This window comes from Perna viridis, chromosome 5, assembly GCF_037379345.1.
Source record: "Perna viridis isolate PV_CMFRI_1.1 ecotype Kerala chromosome 5, ASM3737934v1, whole genome shotgun sequence".
NCBI classification, from domain to species: Eukaryota; Metazoa; Mollusca; class Bivalvia; order Mytilida; family Mytilidae; genus Perna; species Perna viridis.
Genome location: NC_142449.1, coordinates 50,372,064 through 50,385,003, shown reverse-complemented (window position 1 = coordinate 50,385,003; position 12,940 = coordinate 50,372,064). Strand labels below are relative to the sequence as shown.

Below are 12,940 nucleotides of genomic sequence, written 5' to 3'. Positions count from 1 at the left end.
CATATGAATGTTTGCAGACCAGAATGAAGTTCAAGATATCATCTTCGATCTGTTCCGAAGATTTGTGTTTTTGACACAATACCGTTGAAGCCGTTGGTAACGCAGACATGAGCGTTATTTTTTGGCAGATAATGACATTATATAACAGTCAAATAATGCATTATCACTATCAACTACTCCTGCACATGACTTCCAAAAAGTTACTTTGCTTTAGCTTTTGAAGGGATAACAGTTGTAAAACAAATGTATACGTCTTTCACATTTTATTTTGTTCTTACTTAAAGAGTGTTATCGATGGAACCCACAAATAATTAAAAAAAAATCAGTACTCCAATATTTTTCAACATATCCAGATATGAAGGACACCGCGTTACGTTGCAGCCCGAAGGAAAGAAAAATACCAAATCACAAACCTTTAAGCAAATATCAAATATTAGAAGAATTATATAAATATTCTATTGATTCTTTGCAAGTGTAGTGTAATGTATTAAAATAAGCCAATATCGTGAGAGATGGGCGGAGATTGTCTTGCATGATTCACGTGCATTTATGTCTAAGTCTGTTTTATGAATCCTAAGTCATAGATTAGATTTGATAGCCAAAACAATGCGTTCAGTTTCCATGCCTTAACATTACACCAATACGACATTACATGTAGTACTAGTTCAACTTGTGAACCCATGAAACGAATTTTCATATAGGAATGTACAAAACTAAAAATACATTTGATATGATAATAACAATATGTGCAATATACGATATCATTACGCCAGTTAAACGTGAATATGGTAACCAAATATGGTAAGCTTAGGCACAGAAAATGAGCAAAAACACTCAACCTCGCAGTGATAACAAAAGATTTAATTCGTATATTTCAAGCTAAAACAAAATATTGATGATAAATACTCTTTTTTTCTGTACCAAGTCATTTCATGAACAAAAATTATATTCCGACCTATTGCCAGTAACTGTTTTTTCACCTGCCACCCATAGAAATAAACAATGAAGGAGAACAAATGCTCACTTTACTCACTTCAGGGCCCTACCTATTATTTAATTTAAAAGCGTAATCAAGGGAACCAAAGTTATAGCGGTAATCAAAAGAATGTAATCCAGGGACAAAGACCAGACATGGAAAACAGACATACACAACAAAGAATATAAAGTAACTAAAATCATACATACAAAGTAACAAAAGCAAATGAGCAACTCGGACTCCACTATAAACTGGGAGCATGGACCAGGTGCACCGGTAGTGTAAGCGTCCTCTGCTTTTCTAGAAACACCCGCCGAGTTGCTCAAAAAATGTCAAGTCCATGGTAGACAAAAAAGGAAAGGAAAACTATGACCCGTTGAATAAATCAGTTTTGATGGTGCAGATGGATATACCATAATGATCCACGAGTTCATGATAACGACCATAAAACGTCTGTAGTGATGACTTCAATCTTGTAGCAACATAACCCTGTTCCAGAAGCCTATTTGTTAGAGTTCTAGCGCGATACAAAAAGTCTGTATAGTTTCGGTAAGCTCTGGCATAACGTATGAGTTGTGATATGAACACTCCGTACGCAGGTGCCGAAGGATGTTGCCACAGATGAAAGGAAAGTTGACAAATCTGAATGAAAAGTCATCACGTTTGTCGTAAAGTTTGGTCAATAGTTTTCCTTTACCATCGATTTTAGTATAGGTCAAGATATGAGGCTGACTTTACATTGTCAGAAATGGAAATTTATTGTCTTACGAATTAACCCCTCCGTATTATAGTATACAGTGTTCACTATAGTTTTGCTACAAGTACCTCTCTTTAAATTAAAAAAAAAATTAAAAAGTTTATTAATTACACGCATCTCTCTGATAGAAAATCTGATTATTATATGAAGGGAGAGAGCGTCTCTTTCTCAGAAGTTAGTAGTGGGGTTATATACATAATAAATAGGGACTTGTAGCAAGTCAATGTTCACTACAAAAACTACTAATTCTGCAAATTATCCTATTATTTTTGTAATTTGTTTATATATCTAAAAACCTTCAATAAAGAAGAGAACTACCATTAAAAAGTTGAATGAATGGCAATTAATGAACATGATTAAAATACACAGTACAGAGCTGATCAATTAAAATAAAACCAAGAAGATACCCCAAAACGCAGCTGTAAAAACTAGGATATAAACAGCTGTTGGTCACAACATATCAAAGACAAACTGCAAATCAAACTTACTTGGTAAGACGTGTTTAAAAATTATCAACATAAGGGTATTTTGCTTTTATATCTTACTATGCGTTTATATCTAATTCTACTGAACAGAAGTTACCCATTGAACCACGTGTACAGCATACCGAAGTGCGATATTGATACGAGTAGTGTATTTTAAATCGATTCAAATGAATATCATGTTAGGTATAACTTTTTCATGTAGTTCGCAAACGTAAGCTTCAGCGCTTTGATTTAAATTAACATTGGTTTGTGTGACTTTCAATTGTGTTCTTGAAGGAAAAAAACACCATCAGCATGCTTCTCTTATTAGTTCACACTTTCTGCATTTTAGTGTCTGAACAAACTTCAAATTCGGATTGGGTTTTAGTGCATAATAGTAAACATAAAAAAGAAAAATTGCGGTGTTAATTTTTTTTAAAATCTTATTTCACATGTAAATGAGGCGCACCAGAAATTGATGTCATGTTCTGCACCTTTCTGACCATTGCTCTAATGATGGGGCTAGTAGCTATTATATGTATAAATGGATAGGGGATTGAACATTTCCTTCAATTAAGCAAACTAGGATATAACCTCGAAGGGAAACATTAGGAAATATTAAATGCTTATATATATATATATATTGACTAAGTAATATGAGGTAGAGAAGTTACCCAATTTATTAATAACAATTAGAAAAATATGAAATTTTTAAAGTATTCTGTTAGGGACGTCTAAGCGAAACCTTTGTTTCCACCACTGCCGCCGGCCTGAAACGAGAGAGCGATAAATTTATGTGTTATATTGATACATATCATTAGACGGAAATTTACTCAAAATAAACAACGTTATATAATGAATGTGTTGTTAAGACATATTTCAGGTTCCACTTGGAAATGTACTCAAAATACACAATGTTATAGAATGAATGTGTTATACCGAATTAAATATTAAAACATATTTCATGATCAATATGGAAATGTATTCAAAATTAACAATGTTATAGAATAAAAGTGATATTGCAAACTATATATTAAGACATATGAACCATATTTTCTGGCAGCTTTCAGAACAATTAAAAGATTGAAAAAAATAAATGTTATGGTGTTATATGTCACTTGTATATATTACCATTTTATTTTCAGCTAACTATGTTACTGGTAATAAAGGCCCACCAATAGGGAAGGACTTACCGATTAATTTGTTTATTCAAAATATATTACATGTACAAAAAAATTGAACAAACTTTGTTATTAGTTTTAAGGCTTGTACAGAAGTGATACTGCAACTTTTGAATAAAACCTAATAAAAAAAAGTTCAGTTGTGCATCCCCATTTTTGTCGGTTAATTTAACAATAACCCCCGGCACGAAAAGGGAAAAAAAAGAAACGAAAAAAAAAACAAACAAAAAACAGAACAAAACCAAACAAAACCAAAAACTAACAAAAACAAAAACAAAAAACAAAAAACGCAACTAAAACAAACAAACAAAACCTAAGCTATCAGCAATCCAAACAAAAACAACAAAGAAGACAAAACAAACAACACCTTTTTGAGAATAGTTTCGTTGTTTCTCAATGACGCTTTGAAAAATAAATGCACCAAACATGTTTATGTTCTTCCCAAAACGCATTATCAAGATCATTATTACTTTTCAGAAGTCTGAATGAAATAAAACTTACCAGTGAGTTCTTTGCACCAGCATCAACAGCTGAAAGAAAAAAATACGACGTCATTTGTTAATTCACCAAATGCAATTTATTAATATTCTTCCCAAAGTCGTTTTAATGTAAAAATTCATGATAGATTCGAGGTGAATGTAGGACAATATCAGACAAAACATGCAATTAGAAGGGAAATTAAGAGAATCAGGATTAGAATGTTAATAAAACACAATGCAGGAACAAAAACCCGAAAAAGAAAAAAAAAAAGACATACAAGAAAGAACATGAGCGAACTAAAATAACATGCACATAGAAACAAAAGTAAATGAGCAACCCGGAATCCACAATACACTGTGGGCATAGACCAGGTGCACCGGTAAGGTAAACGTTTTCCGCTTTTCTAGAATTACCAGCCGAGGTGCTCATAAAATGTCGTGTCCAGGGTACACGATAGAGGAAAGGAAAACTCTAACACTGTAAACAATATTGAGGCATTATAAAGATCCACGGTGACGACCACAAAATGCCAGCCTGATGACGTCGTTTAAAAAAGACCGAAAAGGTATAAAGTTTGAATTATGACGAATTTGCTGTCCTTTTGCGATTCGTAGTTCACTGATTTTATTTTGTTGAAACTTTAACCTTATCTCAAACTATGTGCAGGGGTAGATCGAATACAAATTATACCAATAGTATGACAAAAGCAAAGAAGGGCGAAAATTAACTTTACTACCGCAAACACCCACCAAATTACTTGCATTAGAAAAGAATAAACCACCAAATTGAACTGAAGTTAAAAGGTAGGCGTTACATTTATTGTAAATATCACGATGTAAGCAATAAAACACCCACACAACAATCTGTGATCATTTAACAAAAAAGATCTGGGTGGGTGAACGTTTTCAACTTTTTCATATAGTGTCCAAAATATCAGTGAACGAATTTAAAGGGAAATACTTGCTAAATGCAAGTTGAAATTCAATTTTGCTGGTAGAAATTATTTCTACTTGCCAAAATTTGCTAGTGGAATTCTGTACGTCATATAGATAAAGTCCAGAAATAACCCCAAAAAACTGAAATTTAGTGAGTGTAAATTTTCAGTACTTGGTTAATTTAGCTAGTGAAAAAAAATTCTGAAATTCAATCCTTGAATATCAACATTTATTCTGCCAACTATGAAATAAAAGACATATAGCAAATAAAAATTTTACTTAGATGTCCACCCAGATCCTAAGTTTTAATGGGGAGGTGACTAATTTTTATCATTAATTACCTCCTCCTCCATTTCCCCATCCTCCAACTACAAAGAAGAAAAGTTAGTTAGAATAAAAATAAAGAATTTCAAGTTAGTGTTAGTGTTGTATATAAAGCAGAAAAAGATATTCTATCAATTAAATGTTTGATGAGCTACACTTTAAATAGTCAATTTTAGATCATGAAAAATGAACTTGAATTGTTGGACAATTCTTATTAACAACGTAAGGACGCAAACTCATTAAATTGGCTGTTTGAATTAATATGGTTTGAAACAAGTTGATGTACATGACAGAACAAAATATTGAAATATGATTAATTGGGTCAAGAGTTCTACAAATTTGTATCTCTATCCTATATAATTGTGTATTTCAAAATGTACGTACAAAAAAGTTTGTTTCAAAACAAAGGAATGGCTGTTGATGCATTTATGCTACCCGGTATTACCTTTCTTTTTATTCATTTATTAATCTAAGGAAACAACCGTATTAAACGTACTTTGTCAAATTATATGAACCATTCTAAATTTAACCTTCTGTAATTGGTCGTTTGATATTAACTATTGGCATATTAGAATGACCAGAATGTCAAGACTTTGAATGAAAAATGACAATATTGATTATTCGGAACAATTGTGGTGTTATGATATAAATATGGATGTATTGAAAAAACAATGCAAAAATGGCATTCGCTAATGTATACAATGAAACCTGTTCAAAACCAGCTCTACATTAGATGGTAACCCATTTGAACAAACATTTTTTAAGATAAAATTGACATCAGCAATTATCTACAGAAATAATTTACTGCCTACACTAAACAAACGATATACTGATTACATTATATTCTCATTTTTACAGGTTACATTGTAGGAAGACGATTGTGCCCAAATACTACTACTTTAAATGAATGCACAAAGAATCTGGGTGGGTAGAACACATTTGACTAAACCAGTTATTATGAGATCATAAGTAAAATAGTTTTGTACTTCCACTATTGATAGATACATTCTTTATTAAAAAAGTAGATGATGCATTTTTATTATCTTTTTATTTAAGTAAACGATAATAGTCCACCCAAATTCTTATCTAATTATGTAGGGGAGGTGACTAATATAATTAATTAGCTCCTCCGTCAAGTCCCCACATATCTCCACCTCCTCTTGCTAAAATTGATAAATGTTAGATTGACAAATAATGATGACGTGAGGTAGTGCCAGTCCCACATTAGGCAGTTAAAATTCTTATTTGCAAAATCAAAATAAAAAAAAAACGATTCATAGATTTTATATAATTCTAGAATAGTGGCAAATAACTTGATCTTGTTCAAAGCTCTTTCTGTTATTTAATAGAATTTAAATAACAGAAATAAGCTTAACAAATCCACTCGGCGATAGATGGCTTTTGTTAATTGTTTTGGTTCTAGGATACGTATTTTGATCGAGAAACTGACAGACTGACACTGACCTTAGTAGTAAATAAATTAGTATTATGTCTACATATCTTTAGTGGGATCTTAATTATTTTATCCACCCAATGCCTTTTTAGCTAAAAATAAAATGATGAACGGGTGTGTAATTCCACCACGATAAATGTTTTAAATTTTTCGTCAATGAAAGTTGAAAGTGTAATTTGATAGTGTTTTCGACTTTTTGTTTTTCTCTCTTATTGCTTTGAAAGTGCCTAGAGCAATTTCAAATGATATAAATATTTCAGTATTTTTAAGGCAACTATGTTTTGTATGTACAAAGTTATTAAAATATGATACTGAATATATTCCATCTATATCCCAAAATCAATCGAATCATTGTGAACGAAAGATATACTTATTTGGTAAATTATAAAATTTAAACAGTTATGAAAAATTGGTGGTCTCCAATTACCCTTGGTTAGCGTTATTCATACATCTCATTGCTCTGTGTTTATAAACTGGGGCCGTTCTTCGTGTGAATATTGAACTTTAAAAATGAAAAGAACTGTACAAATGTATACTATTAAGCTTGATGTTAGTGGTCCATTTACCAGGATAACAAATGCAAAATGGCAGAAAAAGAAGCGTTTGCCCAATGTACAAACCATGTTATTAAGGTTAAGTTATATAACACTGAGATGACTATTGCAGCCTCATGCAAAACACAAATGTTTCACTCCTTCAAAACCGTAACAAAATGTTTTAACATAATACTCAGATGTGTGAAAGTTTATAGTAAATAATATAATCGTATGATTCAGGACAACTTAATTGATAAACTCACGAGATACAAAACGTATTTTGTAGTACAAATGTTTCAGTACATACGATCATAAGATTGTAAAGTATTTAGTGAGAATAAAAAAAGGCTAACTTCAAGGTAAAAACCAGTAAGTTGGAAACCACCTCATTGATCCTGACTTGGTACAGGTATTTCTGATCGAAATGGTTAGTTCAACCATTTTTTTTTTTATAATTGCGTTCCCTTCATGTAAAGTTGAATTCGTTCGTTTGAATTTTGAATGGACGCTATTCATTAATGCTGGATTTAATTCATCCATGCACGTCCAACTATAACTATACAATGCTACAGAACTGTACACTTTGCTTACCTCCTCCTTGTGCGAATGGGTCTGGGCCGACTGAAAGTAAACATAAAGATGTTTATGGGGGAAATGTAGAAAATCCAACTCCAAAATTACTGATCATTACGAAAACACGAATAATGGACATTATAAAAATTCAGTGTATTTTTAATGACCCCTTTCCCAAAGGAATCAATAACTAACTTCATTTTCAATTTATTATCCTTTAACAAAACAACTTTAAAATACTAACGTCCCCAATCAGCGCCCCCTTGGAAAGCTGGTTCAAATCCACCTGGTCCACCGAACCCTGGGTCGGCAAAGCCGCCTTGTCCAGCATCGAAACCACCACCGAATCCGACATCAAAATTTCCTCCTTGTCCACCAAAGTTACCACCTTCGAAATTTCCACCTTGTCCTCCGAAGTTACCACCTTGTCCAAAACCACCATTAACAGGGATTCCACCTCCTTGTCCACCGCCGATACCACCGGCGAATCCACCATCTATATTGAAAGTGGTAAATTCAAGATAGTTAGTTTTACAAGAATTTGCAACATCAATACGATACATATTTTTGTAGTTCACGAAGTAGCCACTCGAACAACAAGAAGACTGACAAGTCAACAAAACTGTGAAACATTTTTGCTAAAAAAATGTGGAGAAATACAATGTTTTGCAAATAAATCAAAATGTCCTGAAAAATAATATAAAAAACAAAACAAAACAAAAACAAAAACAAAAATTAAAAGAATAAAAAAAAATAACATACCAATTACTTGAGTTCCGAGATCGACAGGACCGCCCTGGACAGTTTCAGGAAGTACTGGAACTGAAATACAAATAATAAATACTAGTTGATTAAACTCATGACAGAAAGAAGCACTACTATACACAGTCGATTAATGACGTACAGACACAAAGAGTGACCGATGAAACACGTTATCTGCCTATGAGAAATATGTTTTGTCTACCATAACCGTATAAAGTGTTGTATCAGTCAATTGTTATTGTTCTTAACAAAAAAAAATGTATTTGCTAGTAGTTAGACAACAACTGGCTATGTAAATACTTTTTGATTCAATAATCCAAACAATATACTGTGGAAATACTATTATTCATGGGTTACCAATTTTCGTGGTTTTCGTGGGTAGATTGATCCACGAAATTTGTTCCAAACGAAAAGGAGATTCTCATTGATGTGTGTGCTGAAAACTTCAAAACCACGAATTCAAGAATCCACGAACGTGTGTTTCTTCCCTGATCCCCGAATTAAAGTATTTATAGTATACTTTTTTGTCTGGTCTTTTCCCTGAATTACATTCTTTTGATTACTGCTATAACCTTGGTTCCCTTGGTTACTCTTTTAACGCTTTTTTGGGTTGAGTTAGACAAAAATGTTCAACGTTAACACCTTTTGCGCACAGGTAAACAAAATTTGTCCTCCTGAAACACTTTATGTAGCTAAATGCGCAAACAAGTTGGCTTTGACATTCACTGTCCAAGTCAACAATGGGTAGGCTTTGATGTTTTAAGACTGTCTATAGCAATGCATGTTTGTGCTTGTTATTGCCTCATTTACATTTTGACTGTCCATTGTTATTGCAGTCTTTGTTTTATCTAGCAGTGAAGGCTGATAAAAAGATAAGGTTTTGTCAAAATTGAAAGAAAAAATAACAAAATCAAAACTTTAATGAGAAGGTGCCAAGTTTTATAAACAGAAATGTGTTAATACTAGAGACTGAAGTTATTAACTTATGCAATGACTATTTCACAATTAAGTTATTCTAAAAGTGTTAAGATTATTCTGGATGATATAAAGTATGACCAAACCCAAAAAAACATTACAGACGACTTAAGATTGCTGACATACCTGGGTCTCTGATGAGAACTGAAACGAAAAAAAAGAGACTTCATCACAAACATAATATACGTAAGCAATACGTTACCATACAAAATGTCTTGAAGACTTACTCTTTTAATCTTAATAAAAAGTAATCTAGTTAAACTACTTTCGGAGGTACTTCTTGAATTTATGTTTAAAATTAATACAAGTTTTGGTCATTGCCCTTACCTGGTTCTGGTACTGCAACTGGCTGGGCAACTGGAACTTGTTGGGGAACAGGAACAGGTCTGTCTTTAACAACGGTTTGTACTACTGGGAATGGCTGAGGAACTGTAAACAAATGGTTCATATAATAAGAATCCTATAGATAACTTTGTTTACGATCTCTGTTATTTTGTTCATCATTCCAGTCCTTTATATTTACCTCAATAAGTACATCTGTATTATAGATTTATTCAAAAGTGTATTTTGCATTTATGAACAAAGCGATTGGAATTTTCTGTTTCCTTTACAAATATAAGTTTTTACTAAAATGCTTATAGCTATAGTAGTGGGCCTTTGATATCTAAACAAAGTGATATTAAAATATAAATATCCCTATTATCTTCTTACATACCTTTGTGTGGAACTGGAACCTCGACTGAAATTGAGAACAATTGACCGTTATGCAAATGAACACACATATATATATAATAATAAAGAATCGTTATATACTGATGTATAACTTTCACATATCCTTTTTTATTTGTCTTTTTTTAGAATAGTTGTTACTTTTTCATTTATCTATTTTAGACGTATGGATATATTTTAATTTATGTGAACTTCAGAATAGTTTAGCGTTATCGACAAACACCCTAACCAAAATAACCGAACTTCGAATTATAGCCCCTTACTACAGAAATACTCCAAATACATTAAAGCATGCATGTAAATTACAAATAACGCTATCGATCGATGACAATGAACAAATTGATCCGCGTTTAAAAATGTCGATTTCATATTAGAAAAATCAATTTCTTTTATTTCTTTTTTGTTTCTGGTGTGTTCAAATTCAAATATAGGAATTGTTTTCAAACCAAAAATTGAAAACAGTCCTTAATTGTTTTTTTTAATTTATCTCATGTGCTGAAATAATACAAAATCAATAAGTGATCACTATTATCTTACTTGAGGGAATATTTTTCTTGCCTAAAAAACGATTGTAAACAATAGAGAAAGGAGAGGGGAAAAACAAATCTTACCTTCTTTTGTTACGTATCTAATTGTTTCTTTTGGGATATATACTGGGACTGAAATGAAATTGTGAATGTTTAATGTAAATGATCTCGAAAATTGGATACTTAGCAAATAATATATTTGTATGCCTATTATCTTTTGAAAAAAGCTCACTTACAGCAGAGAATAGTACGTATGAAATATGATTTAAATTCTTCAAGTTCATAGGACATGCACCTGGTGTTATAAGAACGAATTCCACATATTTATAATTATACATAATTGATACATACATATATATCTAAGTGATAAATTTCTTAATATTGATAATACAGAAAATCAAACGTGTATGAGCACTATCATTCATTTTTGCATAAAATCTCTGTTCGTGGGTATATTAAACAGATGTCAATTCTTAACGAAATGTCCCAATACTAAATTAAAAAGAAAACCAAAATACCCCTTAAAACGAATAAAATTGAAAAAAGGAAACATCATAATATAAAAACAAACAAATACGGCAACAACTCGTTAAGCAAACAACACACAACAAGCTAATAAAAAACCAATATGATAAACTGAATTTGTTTTAAATATGGATATAGAATGAGATTTAATATCATAATATTTAACATATTCGTACATTAAACTTGAATTTAAATAAACGTTAATATGCCCACATGTACATTCAGAAAATTCGGAACTTAGAATCAGAATATCAGTTGAAAGACATTTTTAAGAGAATAGACGCTTTGCTGATTTAATTTCAATCTATCCGGGATAATATTTTATTTTGAACATTTGTATACTTACAAGGTTTAGGAACTGCTACTTTTTCTTTAACGACAACGGTTTTGACCATAGGAACTTTCTTTACAATAGGTACAGGCCCTAAACAAGAATTCAAAAACACAGAATACAGATAGGAAAAAGACAATAAATTATTAACAAAAATACATTGATAATAAACAATGATATGCTTTCCTTTAATGATAGAAAAAACTTACTCTCTGATCATAGTATCAATTATTATCAAGTCATGTTATTCCATTATCCATTTAATATAAACATTTATTCTCAACATTGGTATATGATTACAATATGAAATTTTGTATCTAGACTTGAATCATTCTCTTTCCTGTAGTGTTAAATATTACAGCCTTTTAAATGTACGTTAAAATGAGGGGTTCATAGTTCAGACCTTATATTGACGACTTCTCTGCGGATATTGAAACAATGACCAGTTTATAGCTTCAGCGAATTTCGAAGTAGTACTAAACGCTCAATATTTTAAAAGCTTGGTAAGTTTTTACAATTAGTAACACATAGTTTTAGTTTATGACAGAAACGATTTTTTGATAGTGTGGTTTTCAGGATTTTTTAAAAATTTCTACTTACATTTTTTATATACTGGGACTGGAAAGAAAATTAGAAAAAAATGTTTAATTAGTATAAATAACTGGTAAAACTGCTAACAAAAAAAATTCAAAGATTAGCCAAAATTGCATTTCAGTTTTTACAAAACTTAAATCTATACTTATTATTTGTTCAATAAAACATATTTAAAATGAGCAGATCACAAGGCTAGCTCTTTTCTGGATATTAACTAGATTTATTAGAGCAATTAAAATGTAATAATGTATATGTAATGATTGAAAGTTCCTCAGAAGATAATTAAAACGCTTATGACAGGTGTAGACAAAGCAAACAAAGATAATGTTATACTTACATGGTTTTGGAACATAAATGGGTTTTGGGAAGGGTATTGCTGAAATACAGAAAAAATGGATATTTAAATAAACTCAAAACATAATGTATTTCATATACCATACACCAGTACAATTAAATATATCCCTATTTCAATTAACTTTTTCTCATTTTTGAAGGAAATCGGAATATATACTCAAACTTTGAATAGTGATTTTTCTTTCGTAGTCTTATTACTACTGGTAATTTCAATTTAAAAAAGTTGTTCTGTCAAAGAACTGTTTGATATATGATTTATCCTGAACTTTAACTACAATACGATTCTATATAGATATACAAGGGACTTTTAATATGTATTGTTTTTGCATCTGCAGCCATAGCACTGGCGAGAGACAGAACTTTTCATTTTATCATCATAGCACTTAGTGTATATTGATTTTTATTATGATCATCCTATATATTTGATTTTAATGTTGCTGATGATAGATTACTCCTTGAAACAT

At 31.3% G+C, this 12,940-nt stretch overlaps 1 protein-coding gene across 1 annotated transcript; it reads right to left on the bottom strand.

Moving 5' to 3' along the window:
- Positions 1 to 2,863: 2,863 nt before the first annotated feature.
- On the bottom strand, positions 2,864 to 12,578 carry LOC148618113 (uncharacterized). The gene is made up of 13 exons (XM_088581695.1): positions 12,460 to 12,578; positions 12,129 to 12,146; positions 11,544 to 11,621; positions 10,757 to 10,804; positions 10,132 to 10,155; positions 9,744 to 9,845; positions 9,543 to 9,560; positions 8,442 to 8,501; positions 7,924 to 8,175; positions 7,698 to 7,727; positions 5,135 to 5,161; positions 3,880 to 3,908; positions 2,864 to 2,967 (listed from the first exon to the last, which is right to left on the bottom strand). Exons 3-13 carry the CDS (start codon positions 11,590 to 11,592, stop codon positions 2,932 to 2,934), a joined length of 675 nt encoding a protein of 224 aa, XP_088437821.1. The 5' UTR covers positions 11,593 to 11,621; positions 12,129 to 12,146; positions 12,460 to 12,578; the 3' UTR covers positions 2,864 to 2,931.
- Between the last annotated feature and the right edge of the window lie 362 nt (positions 12,579 to 12,940).

Coding starts and splice junctions, on each gene's coding strand:
- LOC148618113 (XM_088581695.1), bottom strand. CDS start 11,592: ATGGTCAAAACCGTTGTCGTTAAAGAAAAAGTAGCAGTTCCTAAACCT. Junction 3,909..5,134: donor ATGGGGAAATGGAGGAGGAG/GTAATTAATGAT, acceptor TTTTTCTTTCAG/CTGTTGATGCTGGTGCAAAG. Junction 2,968..3,879: donor CTGGTGCAAAGAACTCACTG/GTAAGTTTTATT, acceptor CTCTCGTTTCAG/GCCGGCGGCAGTGGTGGAAA.